Below are 13,883 nucleotides of genomic sequence, written 5' to 3'. Positions count from 1 at the left end.
TCCTGCACCCAAGGTGGATAACTTCGCACTTGTCCACATTATAGTGCATCTGCCATTTATCCGCCCAATCGCCCAGTCTGTCCAAATCGCTCTGGAGCTTCCTGGTCTCTTCCTCTGAGCCCACCCCCCCTCCTAGTTTAGTGTCGTCTGCAAATTTGGAAATGCTGCATCCGACTCCCTGATCCAGGTCATTAATGTAAATTGTGAACAGCTGGGGGCCCAGGACAGATCCCTGTGGTACCCCACTTGTTACTGCCTGCCATTCAGAAAATGAGCCGTTTATTCCAACTCTCTGTTTTCTATCTGACAGCCAGTTCCCTATCCACGCCAAAACTTTCCCCTTTATCCCATGAGCCTCAATTTTCCATGCTAATCTTTTATGTGGGACCTTATCGAAGGCCTTTTGGAAGTCCAGGTACACCACATCTACTGGCTCTCCCCCATCTATTCTACCAGTTACTCCCTCAAAAAATTCCAATAGATTAGTCAAGCACGATTTACCCTTTGTAAATCCATGTTGACTCTGTCCTATCCTGTCCCCATTTGCTAAGTGCTCCGCTATTTCATCCTTAATGATGGACTCCAGCATTTTGCCCACAACTGATGTAAGGCTTACAGGTCTGTAATTACCTGCTTTTTCCCTACCCCCCTTTTTGAATAGTGGGGTAACGTTAGCTACCCTCCAATCCATCGGCACTGTTCCCGAGTCTAATGAATTCTGAAAAATCATCCTTAGTGCATCCGCTATCTCTAGGGCCACCTCCTTCAGTACCCTAGGATGCATGTTATCAGGCCCTGGGGATTTGTCCACCTTCAATCCCTTTAGCTTCCTTAACACCATATCCTTAGAGATATTGATTTGCGTCAGTTCCTCCTTTGCCAATGTCCCTATTTTTCCCGATATCCCAGGGAGGTTTTTTGTGTCTTCCTTCGTAAAGACTGACCCAAAGTATGCATTTAGTTGATCTGCCATTTCCTTATTTCCCATTATATATTCCCCCGTATCTGACTGCAATGGACCAACTTTGGTTTTCACCAGTCTTTTCCTTTTGATATATTTATAAAAGCTTTTGGAGTTAGTTTTTATATTTTCCGCCAGCTTGTTTTCGTAAGCTATTTTGCCCCTCTTGATCATGCCCTTTGCCCTCCTTTGCTCTATCTTAAACTGTTCCCAATCTTCCGCTCTGGCGCTTTTTTTGGCTATTTTATACGCCCTATCTTTGGATTTTATGCTGTCTCTAATTTCCCCTGTTATCCACGGTTGAGTCACCTTTTTAGATTTCCTTTTATGCCAGATTGGTATAAACAATTTTTGCAATTTTGTCATTCTATCTTTAAATGTTTGCCATTGTTTATCTACCTCCAGTCCTCCCAGGAACGTTGTCCAATCAGACCTACTCAGTTCCCGTCTCATGGCATCATAATTCCCCTTGTTTAAATTCAGGACCTTAGTCTCTGAGTCAATTTCTTCGCTCTCCATTTCGAGTGAGAAATCGATCATGTTATGATCGCTCTGACCCAAGGGCCTTGAGAGGGTGCAGAGGAGATTTACCAGAATGGTTCCAGGGAATGGGGGATCTTAGCTACAAGGACAGGTTTGTTTTCATTTGAGCAAAGGAGGTTGAGGGGTGATTTGATAGCGGTGTACAAGATTATGACAGGTTTGGATAGGCTAGATGGGGAAAGGCTGTTCCCACTAGTTGATGGTACAAGGATTGGGGACACAGATTTAAGGTTTTGGCCAAGAGATACAGAGGGGAGGTGAGGAAAAACCTTTTCACACAGCGACTGGTGAGGACCTGGAATTCACTGACGATGGAAGCGGAGACACTCAATGTTTTCAAGGGGAGACTGTATAGGCACTTGAGGGAAATAAACTTACAAGACTATGGGGATAGAGCGTTTCAAGTTAAGCCAAGACTGGAAGGTAAAGCTCTGGTCTCCTGCTCATCTAGGTTACTACAGAGGTGGGGGGGGGGGCAGGGGGAAGTAGGGCTATTGCATTCCCATAAGATAGGAGTATCCCATTGGTTGTCATGCCCAGTATTCAGAGACTGAAACTCTCATCTTTATTTGCTGCGATTGTCCGAAGTGGGGTTTAAACCCATAACTATCTAACTTGGAGGCAGGAATTCTACCATTGTCCTAAGCCTCAGTCTTCCTGGAATGTTAATCTGTCTCTACTCCTTTCAGATGCTGACTGACTTGCTGGGTGCTTCCAGCATCGATCCCAGTAGTTGACTACATGGGATCCTGCCACTTCCTCACGTTAGGTGTCAGCTGTGGCTCAGTGGGTAGCGCGCTCACCTGCTGAGCCATGAAGGTTGTGTGGTTCAAGCGCTCACTCCAGAGACTTGAGCACAACAAATCTAGGCTGACACACCCAATGCAGTACCAAGGGAGTGCTGCACTGTTGGAGGTGCCGACTTTCAGATAAGACATTAAACTGAGGCGCTGTCTGCTCGCTCAGGTGGATGCAAAAGATCCAACGGCACTATTTTGAAGAAGAGCAGGGGAATTCTCCAATATTTATTCCTCAACTGACATCGTTAAAATGATTATCTGGTCATTATCACATTGCTGTTTGTGGGAGCTTGCTGTGCGCAAATTGGTTGCTGCGTTTCCTACATTACAACAGTGACTACACTTCAAAATTATTTCATTGACTGTAATGCACTTTGTGATGTCCTGAGATCGTAAAAGAGGCTATAGAAATGCAAGTCCTTTCTTTCTTTCATGTTAGCGCTTGGCCATACTGGACCTCGTGCACTGCCTCTGCTTGATGTTTTAGCTGTGACTGCATCGCACTGAAAGTTAATCCCAATTGTTTCTTGCACACAGGGGTTTGAATGGGACTTGAAAGGAACTCCGCTGGATGCCAGTTCTGAGATCCACATTGTCGTAAAGGACCATGAAACCATGGGCAGAAACAGGTAGGGCCTCCCACGGGTCACCTCTGACTTATAAAAACTGTCTCAGTATGTTGAACATTATGGGCTCGAATTTCCAAGCCCCGTGGAGGTGGGTTTGGAGGCGGGAGTGGTGGGAAAATTGCAGAATCGGGGGGCAGGAACCCATCCCGCCCCCAACCCGCTTCCGTGCCAATGCCCCAGGAGGCAGGTATCCGACCTGTGCTGGGAGCCACCTCCCCGAGGCGGGAAGGGGATTAGTGCTAATTAACTGCCTGTTAACAGGTAGTTCACAGGCAGTTTTTTGCCTAATCCCTATTTTTAGCCCTGAAGTGTGGCTTCCCGATGGCTCCGAACCACGGCAAGTTAGCGAGGCGAACCGTCGGTCTGAAGGGGTTGGAGAGGTCGAGAAGTCCGTTGTGCAGGTGAGTGATGGGTGCATGTGTGCAGAGGTAAGTGTGTGAGGTAAGTGTAAAGTGTTTTAATAAGTTTTACTTACCTTTACTTTCTCCTGCAGTCTTCCTTCCTTCAGTTCTCGGGAGTCCCTCAGTTCACCGGCACAGAAAGCAGAATGGCCGCTGAACTATCAAAAGCTGTAGCCTCTGCTTTCTGGTCTGGAGAGCTCTCTAATTGAGTCTGAGTAGATGGACTCAAGTTAGAAGACAGATTGTCAGTGTTTGACAGCTTCACAGAGCTGGCAAACGCTGATTTTTCATCTGTCAAAAGCCCTTGACAGATGAAATGTCAATTGCTGACGTCACCAGTAACCAGGTGTCCCTTAATTGGCCTGCTGAGCCCGCTGAGCGGGCTTAACAAGATCAATCAAGGGAAAATAGCGTGGGTTGGCCACAAGTCGATGGAGGCGGGACGACAACCCAAAAAGTGGGAGTCCCGCCTCCATCACGTCCCCATTGATAAAATCCAGCCTGATGACTCTGCGTGTGTGCAATGTGTCACTTTGGACCACTTGGAACAGAGAGTAGCCCAGTTTACTAACACAGCAACACAGAATTTTTGTAATTCATTTTGGGATGTGGGCGTCACTGGCATTCCTAATTGCCCTCGAGAAGGTGGTGGTGAGCCGTCTTCTTGAACCGCTGCAGTCCGTGTGGTGAAGGTGCTCCCACGGTGCTGTTAGGGAGGGAGTTCCAGGATTTTGACCCAGCGACGATGAAGGAACGGCCGATATACTTCCAAGTCAGGATGGTGTGTGACTTGGAGGGGAAATTGGAGGTGGTGGTGTTCCCATGCACCTGCTGCCCTTGTCCTCCTAGGTGGTAGAGGTTGCAGGTTTGGGAGGTGCTGCCGATGAAGCCTTGGTGAGTTGCTGCAGTGCACCTTGTAGGTAGAACACTCTGCAGCCTGTTTTCAGTGGCAGGAGGATTGGTAACCAGAGGACACAGATTTAAGATAATTGGCAAAAGAGCCAGGGGGGAGATGAGGTTTTTTTTACTCAGCGAGTTGTTGTGATCTGGAATGCGCTGCCTGAAAGGGCGGTGGAAGCAGATTCAATAGTAACTTTCAAAAGGGAATTGGATAAATACTTGAAAAGGAAAAATTAGCAGGGCGATGGGGAAAGAGCAGGGGGGAGTGAGACTCAGTGGATCGCTCTTTCAAAGAGCCGGCACAGGCACAATGGGCCGAATGGCCTCTTTCTGTGCTGTAACACTGTATAACAGGCTGGGGGGTGGGTGCGGGTGACAGTGGACTCAACACTAACTGAGTCTAGTCATTGCAGGAGAGTAATCAAGAAAGAAAATAAAATGTTGAGCTACATTGCTGAATCAGGAGAGCACGAGTCTGAGGCCATGACTCTGAAGGTGTGTAGAGCTCTGGTCAAGGTGCTTCTTGAAAACTGCCTTGAGACTCAAGGCCCAGGAGTGCTGCAGAGAAGGAGCATTCTGCGAGACTGATCCCTAGGTATTGGTGAGGCCACACCTGGAATACTGCGTGCAGTTTTGGTTTCCATATTTAAGAAAAGATATACTTGCTCTCGAGGCGGTTCAGAGAAGGTTCACTCGGTTGATTCCAGAGATGAGGAGGTTGACGTATGAGGAAAGGTTGAATAGGTTGGGCCTCTACTCATTGGAGTTCAGAAGAATGAGAGGCGATCTTATCGAAACATATAAGATTGTGAGGGGGTTGGATCGGGTGGATGCGGTGAGGATGTTTCCACTGATGGGTGAGACGAGAACTAGGGGGCATAATCTTAGAATAAGGGGCTGCCCTTTCAAAACTGAGATGAGGAGAAACTTCTTCACTCAGAGGGTAGTAATCTATGGAATTTGCTACCTCAGAGAGCTGTGGAAGCTGCAACATTAAATAAATTAAAAATGGAGATAGACAGTTTCCTAGCAGATAAGGGAATTAGGGGTTACGGGGAGAGGGCAGGGAAGTGGACGTGAGTCTAGATTCAGATCAGCCATGATCCTATTGAATGGCGGAGCAGGCCCGAGGGGCCGTATGGCCTACTCCTGCTCCTACTTCTTATGTTCTCATGTCAGGGACTGAGTTTTGAGGAAAAGGCTAGAAAAAAGAAGCCCAGTCTCTTCATCCTTGAAGGATCTACTTGCCTCAGAGGGAGTGCAATGGTTTACTTGAATAGAAGAGTAAGGAAATCTTGCTGCAATTAGACAGGGCCCTGGTGAGACCACACCTGGAGGATTGTGGACAGTTTTGGTCTCCTCACCTAAGGAAGGATATACTTGCCACAGAGGGAGTGCAACGAAGGTTCACTAGACTGGTTCCTGGGATGGGGAGATTGTCCTATGAGGAGAGATTGTGTAGAATGGGCCTACATTCTCTAGAGTTTAGAAGAATGAGAGGTGATCTCATTGAAACGTGTAAAGCTCTTAAGGGGCTTGACAGGGTAGATGCAGGGAGGGTGTTTCCCCTGGCTGGAGAGTCTAGAACCAGGGGTCACAGTCTCAGAATAAGGGGTTGACCATTTAGGACTGAGATGAGGAGAAATTTCTTCACTCAGAGGGCGGTGAATCTTTGGAATTCTCTACCCCAGAGGGCAGTGGAGGCTCAGTCATTGAGTATATTCAAGACAGATCAATAGATTTTTGGGCACTAAGAGAATCAAGGGATATGGGGATAGGGCAGGAAAGTGGAGTTGAGGTCCATGATCAGCCATGATCTTATTGAATGGCGGAGCAGGCTCGAGGGGCCGAATGGCCGACTCCTCCTGCTCCTAATTCTTATGTTCTTATGATATTGAAAGGAATTGAACGAGATGGGCATAGATAGAGACTGGTAATAGGCAACTTGAGGGCTGATGTCACAGAGTAAATCTTCGCAAGGTGACTGGTTCCTGGAGAGGGTTCTGGGTAGGGGAGTGGAGGGAAAAATTCTGGCATCATTCAAGAGGCGCTGATGGGATTGCTGTTTGTGGGAGCTTGCTGTGCATGAATTGGCTGCCATGCTTCCTGCATTACAATAGTGACCCCACTTCAAATGTACTTCATTGGCTGTAAAGTGCTTTGGGACGTTCTGAGATCATGAAAGGTGCTATATAAATGCAAGTCTTTTATTTTATTTTTGCAATGAATTACAGAGGATATACAACACAGAAACAGGCCATTCGGGCCAACTAGTCCGTGCTGGTGTTGATGCTCCACACGAGTCTCCTCCCATTCCATCGACCTCATCTCAGCCTTTCAGCTCATCTCTCTATTCCCTTTTCTCTCATGTACTCGTCCAGTTTCCTATTGAAAACATCTAAGCAGCTTCTCTTTATTTACTCTATCTAAACCACTCATGATTTTGAACACCTTTATCAAATCTCCTCTGAGTCTTCTCTGCTGCAGGGAGAACAAGCCCAGCTTCTCCAGTCACTCCACGTAATTGTAATCCCCCATCCCTGGAAAGACATTGTGCCTGTTTTTGATGTTCGATAACGACAATCTGTTGTTGATGAGAGAGAGAAAGAATGTGCAGGCTCTGGTTGTACTGGCTGAAAGGTAGAAAGCTGAGGTAGAGAGGCTTCAAGACACAACATGTTGAAGCTGATGAGAATCTGTACAGGCTCAGGCGAAGGACTGACTGTGAAGCGAGCACTAATTGTACGGCTTGCCTCTGATACAGACTTGTCGGCTGGGCTTGTTGGGATTTCAGCCCCAGGAGGTTGGACATTGTCAATGAGGTTGACTGCAGCCGAATAGGTTATGCACTTTGATCACAGGTTCTTACGACAGTGATACCACATCAAACAGTCTCTAACACACAAACCACACAGCGTCACCCTAAGGTTCCTACTCAGCTACAAGCTGTGTAAACACTTCCACTCGGGTACAGATTTACAATAAACCCTGTCAAAACATGTCCTCTCTACACCTCGGCTCAAACTATACCATCTCTACATAACCCACTTGGTATAACACATCGCAGGCATAAAACCAGCTCTAGATCCTGGTCTCCACTAATAGTCCCTGAGTCTAAAATATATAGAAGGGGTAATACACTCAGATTGAGTCATATTAGAAGGAAAGATTATACTGGGGTGTGCTATAGAGCAGGGGGTATTAAACCGTGTTGTACCTGCCATGGGAGTGTTTGACGGGATAGCGTACAGGGAGCTTTACTCTGTATCTAACCCGTGCTGTACCTGCCCTGGGAGTGTTTGATGGGATAGTGTAGAGGGAGCTTTACTCTGTATCTAACCCCGTGCTGTACCTGCCCTGGGAGTGTTTGATGGGGCAGTGCAGAGGGAGCTTTACTCTGTATCTAACCCGTGCTGTACCTGCCCTGGGAGTGTTTGATGCGACAGTGTAGAGAGAGCTTTACTCTGTATCTAACCCGTGCTGTACCTGCCCTGGGAGTGTTTGATGGGACAGTATAGAGACAGCTTTACTCTTTATCTAACCCCGTGCTGTACCTGCCCTGGGAGTGTTTGATGGGACAGTGTAGAGGGAGCTTTACTCTGTATCTAACCCATGCTGTACCCGCCCTGGGAGTGTTTGATGGAACAGTATAGAGACAGCTTTACTCTTTATCTAACCCGTGCTGTACCTGCCCTGGGAGTGTTTGATGGGACAGTGTAGAGGGGGCTTTACTCTGTATCTAACCCGTGCTGTACCTGCCCTGGGAGTGTTTGATGGGACAGTGTAGAGGGAGCTTTACTCTGTATCTAACCCGTGCTGCACCTGCCCTGGGAGTGTTTGATGGGACAGGTGAGAGGGAGCTTTACTCTGTATCTGAACCGTGCTGTACCTACCCTGGGAGTGTTTGATGGGACAGTATAGAGGGAGCTTTACTCTGTATCTAACCCATGCTGTACCTGCCCTGGGAGTGTTTGATGGGACAGTGTAGAGGGAGCTTGACTCTGTATCTAATCCATGCTGTATCTGCCCTGGGAGTGTTTGATGGGACAGTGTAGAGGGAGCTTTACTCTGTATCTAACCCATGCTGTACCTGCCCTGGGAGTGTTTGATGGGACAGTGTAGAGGGAGCTTGACTCTGTATCTAACCCGTGCTGTACCTGCCCTGGGAGTGTTTGACGGGACAATGTTTAAGTTGGTTATGTACGTCCAGTGCCCAGTACTCAGCTCGAAAGCAGCAAATAAAGAAACATAGGCCTAGAAATTCGGTGGTGCCCCATTTGGGGCACCAAGCTCGCCTGGGCGCCGAAATTACCGCTCCGGACGGAACCGCTTGCGCCAGCCCGATATTCAGTTTCAGCGCCCCAAACGGAAGCGGGGCGCTGCTCGAGGTGTACCGCGTCCCTCTTGGGGCCTGCTGGCAAAAGAGCCCGGCACCGAGGAGAAGTGCCGGGCTCTTGGGACACAGCCGGCACTACCCGGGGGGGGGGATCAAGAAGGCCGGGGCCAGCAGCGTGGAGAGGAGCTGGCAGGCGGCCAACAACAAAAACGGCGCCCCACACCTCCTTTAATTTGCGCCTCTACTGCCACAGGTAGGCCCCCCTGAACCAGTCGCAAATTGCGACCGGCGCTACAGTGGGGGGCGCGACCAAATATCGCGTTTGGGGTGGTAGCGGGGCGCTACGCACACCGATGACATCATCGGTGGCGGCGCAGTGCTACAGGCTAACACTGCCATTAGCGCCCATCTGAATTTCGCGGGAGGTGTGGCCAGTGGCGCTAAAGCCACTCAGTGCCCTCTTTGGGCGCTAACTGGTGGCGCAGCCCACCAAATTTCTAGGCCATAGAAACATAGAAGATAGGAGCAGAAGTAGGCCATTCGGCCCCTCGAGCCTGCTCCGCCATTCAATGCGATCATGGCTGATCATCCAAATTCAGTACCCGGTCCCTGCTTTCTCCCCATACCCCTTGATCCCTTTAGCCTTAAGAAATATATCCAACTCCTTCTTGAATATATTTAATGTATTGGCCTCTACTGCCTTCTGTGGTAGAGAATTCTACAGGTTCACCACTCTCTGGGTGAAGAAATTCCTTCTCATTTCTGTCCTAAATGGCCTACCCCTTATCCTTAGACTGTGACTCCTGGTTCTGGACTCCCCGACCATCGGGAACATCCTTCCTGCATCTAGTCTGTCCAGTCCTGTCAGAATTTTATAGGTTTCAATGAGATCCCCTCTCATTCGTCTAAACTCCAGCGAGTACAAGCCCAATCGACCCAATCTCTCCTCATACGTCATTCCTGCCATCCCAGGTATCAGCCTGGTGAATCTTCGCTGAACTCCTTCCATGGCAAGAACATCCTTCCTCAGATAAGGCGACCAAAACTGCACACAATACTCAAGATGTGGTCTCACCAAGGCCCTGTATAACTGCAGCAAGACATCCTTGTTCCTGTACTCAAACCCTCTCGCTACGAAGGCCAACATACCATTTGCCTTCTTAAGCACCTGCTGCACTTGCATGCTTACCTTCAGCGACTGGTGCACAAGGACACCCAGGTCTCGTTGCACTTCCCCTTCGCCCAATCTATTGATATTCAGATAATAATCTGGCTTCCTGTTTTTGCCACCAAAGTGGATAACCTCACATTTATCCACGTTATATTGCATCTGCCATGCTTCTGCCCAATCACCCAACCTGTCCAAATCATCCTGGAGTTTCTCGGCATCCTCCTCACAGCACACACGCTCACCCAGCTTTGTGTCGTCTGCAAATTTGGAGATATTACATCTAGTTCCCTTGTCTAGATCATTAATATATATTGTGAATAGCTGGGGTCCAAGGACTGATCCCTGCGCTACCCCACTAGTCACTACCTGCCACTCGGAAAAAGAGCTGTTTATTCCAACTCTTTGCTTTCTGTCTGTCAACCAGTTCTCTATCCAAGTCAATACCTTGCCCCCAATCCCATGTGCCTTAACTTTACACGCTAATCTCTTATGCAGGACCTTATCGAAAGCCTTCTGAACGTCCAAATACACCACATCCACTGGTTCTCCCTTATCTATTTTACCAGTTACATCCTCAAAAAATTCCAGTAGATTAGTCAAGCACGATTTACCTTTTGTAAATCCATGTTGACTTTGTCCGATCCTGTCACTGTTTTCCAAGAGATAATTAAAAGCTAGACCATGAAGATACAAAGAATTTATGGTTGTCGCAGCTAAACTTTTTCTGGCTTGTTTCATTCATCAACAAAGCCCTTAAGTAAACAGTGCAATATGCAACTCCTTCCTGTTGTATAGTGTCAAGAGTTCTAAGGCAGGAAGAGAACTTCCTCTCAGACAGAGTTAATGGCAAAGCTCCGGTCCTGAGCAAGTGGAATCTGGCCTCTGATCTATGCACTGGACTCGTAAATTATCTCTGCTCTTTCCAAACATGGCCTCCGGCCACAATTGAGCGAGAGGTACTTGAGTCTTAGCCTCGTGTCTTACAGGGGTCGAAGGAAAGGAACATAAGAAATGCTTCCTTCGTTCCTCCCCTCCTGAACGCACTGATGGGCTTTGCTGCTGAGAATCATCGGATGATGCCGCACAGAAGGAGGCCATTCATCCCATCGTGCCCCGAGCCGGCCCCTTTGACCGAGCTCTGCAATAAGTCCCACTGCCCCCTGCTCTTTCCTCAAAGCGCTGCAGATCTTTCAAGTGCAAATGTCAGCCTCATAATTCAGTCGAGAAGCAAGCTGAATACAGGATGTACAGAGGAGAAATGAGAAAGGGAATATGAGGGGCCAAGAGAGAGTCTGAGAATAGATTAGCAGCCAACATGAAACGGAACCCAAACGTCTTTTATAAACACATAAATAGTGAAAGGGTAGCCAAGGCAAGGGTGGGGCCATTTAGGGACCAAAAAAGGAGATCATCTTGCGGAGGCAGAGAGCATGGCTGAGGTACTAAATGAGTACTTTGCATCTGTCTTCACTGGAGAAGAGGATGCAGCCAATGTCACAGTAAAGGAGGAGGAGTAGAGAAATTGGATGGGATAAAAATAGATAAAGAGGAGGTACTTAAAAGGTTGGCAGTACCAAAAAAGTAGAAAAGTCACCCGGTCCAATGTTGAGCTCAAGTCTCTTGGAGCCACAATCTACTTTGGCTCAGAGGCAAGAACATTACCAACTGGCTGTAACATTGATGGTGAGGCTGGATGTACCGTGTAGATCAATGTGTTGAGGGAGCCAGTCGAGGATGGTGAGTCTCGGCCATGGTGTAACTCGGATGATTGCATTTGTGTGCAATTAATTATTTTGACAAAACAGGAAGCCTCGCATTCGAAGATGAAAGTCTCTCCCTTCACACGCTGGAGGCGGGGGCTCAGTTTGATGCTGGTGTTCTTCCGCCATTGCCCGATCGCAGCCCCACCTACTCTGCCAGTGCCGTAACTTGATAAAGCGCCAGGAAGGCTGGGAAGTTGACTCTGTTGGATCCGTGATTCAGAGGATATGCTGTTATAAAATAATCACACGGATGCTGTACATCAACAATAAACAGGTCTTTACTGGAGGAGGGTAGTCTCACGACTGGGGGTACAGAGGCATGCGCAAAGCTTATATACCGGTGTGGTTACTGCCGGTACTACAGTATACAGGAGCTGTAAAAGTAGTTCTGAATTAAAGGCACATACACTACAGACTCGGTGCAACAGATCACCGCAGCCTGACTCGGAGTTATTGGATTTCCTGTAAATATCTGCGCGCGCTGTTTCTCTCCGTCTTGCTGCGGGGCTTGACTCTCGTACTTTTCCCTCTATCATTGTTCTGGAAAATCCCGCCCCGCCCACGTCCCGGTGGCAAACCCTTCCTCTGTTGCGAAATCAGCAGCGAGCTGTCCTAATCAGCACTGGCTAGACCAAACACTGATTGTTCGATCAGAAAAGGTGTTTGTGCCAGGTTCGGCCCCGAGTTGATTAAACCGCAAACGCCACCTTCACTCTGAATGTCAGCTGCTGCTGTTTGATTTTTTTTTTCTCCTTTCAAACATTCTCCCCTCCTCTACTTTTACGAACATATGAAAATGACGCTCAGGGAAAGATCAGCTGGTCCCTTGAAGCCTGACGCTACACTCACGATGGCCGGAGTATCGTGACTGGACACCCTATCCCCCCCCACTCCCACAGCCCTGTAATCTCAGAGAGGCAAAACAACAGAGACCAAACCCAGGGCCAGTAAGGGAAAACACTTTGGAAAATTCCTCTCCGCACCCCCCCGCCCACCCCCAGACGACGGAAACTGCTTTGGGCGATCACATGGACCGAGTGTTTTCTATAAAGACACTGGCCTTCTCTATGATGTGATCTCTGCCTCAGTCAGGAACCGGTGCAGCTCCCTCTTGAAGGCGGTGCAGCGAGTCAGCACCCACCACACCAGCCAGAAGAAGTGTAAAATACAAGATCAGGGAGGTTATGCTTCAACTGTATAAAACACTAGTTAGGCCACAGCTAGAGTACTGCGTGCAGTTCTGGCCACCACATTACAGGAAAGCTGTGATTGCACTAGAGAGGGTGCAGAGGGGATTTACGAGGATGTTGCCGGGGCTGGGGAATTTTAGCCTTGAGGAACGATTAGATAGGCTGGGTTTGTTTTCTTTGGGGTCGATTTTCCTGAAGCTGTCGGGAAGAAGGCGGGGCTACAACTTTCGGATTTTAGACCCGCCTACTTCGACGTCCGGCCAATCCGCGCGATTTTCCCTTGATTGACCTTGTTGAGTCGCCCAGCGGGCTCAGCAGGCCAATTAAGGGCCACCCAGCAACAGGTGACGTCACAGATTGACATTTCATCTGTCAAGAGTTCTTGACAGATGAAATATCAGTGTTTCACAGCTGTTTGAAGCTGCTAAACACTGACAGTCTGAGTTCTAACATGAGTCCTTCTGCACAGACTCAGTTAGAACTCTCAGCAGCACTCAAAGCTGAAGGCTGTCACGTTTCACAGATCGCAGCCGTTCAGCTTTAAGTGCCGGCTGAGTGATGGGCTCCCGATGGCTACAGGAAGAAAGGCTGTTAAGGTAAGTACAGGTAAGTAAAAGTTCTTTACACACTTTAGAACTTTTGCACTCATGCACCCATCACTCACCTGAGCACCGACATCACGACCCCTCCAACTCCTTCAACCCAACGGCCCGCCTGCTCTAACCTGGCATGGTTTGGAGCCGTCGGGAATCTCACACAAAACCCCTCAAAATAGGGATTAGGCTAAAAACTGCCTGTTAACTACCTGTTAACAGGCAGTTAATTGGCACTAATCCCTTCCCGTCTGGTTTCGGCGGGTCCCAGTGCGGGGTGGGTACCCGCCACCCCTGAAACTTGCGTGGGGCGGGGTTTTGGGCGGGATGGTGTCGGGACCCCCAAATTTGGGATTACCCCCCCCCCCCCCACACACCTGAAACCCCGCCTGACGGCTCCAGGAAAATTGACCCCTTTGGAACAGAGGTGGCTGAGGGGAGATTTAATTGAGGTGTATAAAATTATGAGGGTCCTAGATAGAGTGGATAGGAAAGACTGTGTAATTGGTTACAGCTCTCCCCACAATCAGTGCACTGGAACACTCTCGCTCAAGTGTGAATGGATCTCGGTGCTTTCCCAGTTACATGATGTTTGA

The 13,883-nt window shown here is 48.5% G+C and overlaps 1 protein-coding gene across 6 annotated transcripts in view; it reads left to right on the top strand.

The window, feature by feature from the left end:
- The window catches only part of dysf (dysferlin, limb girdle muscular dystrophy 2B (autosomal recessive)), a 456,546-nt gene that overhangs the window by 93,402 nt on the left and 349,261 nt on the right, over nucleotides 1-13,883 (top strand). For all 6 annotated transcript variants that reach the window (XM_085975973.1, XM_085975981.1, XM_085976004.1 and 3 more), the window contains exon 3: nucleotides 2,842-2,933. In XM_085975973.1, the coding sequence (XP_085832099.1) occupies nucleotides 2,842-2,933 (92 nt within the window). The remainder of the gene's footprint in view (nucleotides 1-2,841; nucleotides 2,934-13,883) is intronic.

This window comes from Somniosus microcephalus, chromosome 2 (assembly GCF_052327205.1).
Source record: "Somniosus microcephalus isolate GS21.2 chromosome 2, FLI_Smic_1.0, whole genome shotgun sequence".
Classification (NCBI taxonomy): Eukaryota; Metazoa; Chordata; class Chondrichthyes; order Squaliformes; family Somniosidae; genus Somniosus; species Somniosus microcephalus.
Note: the sequence above shows the minus strand (reverse complement) of the source record. Positions and strands in the feature narration are given on the sequence as shown.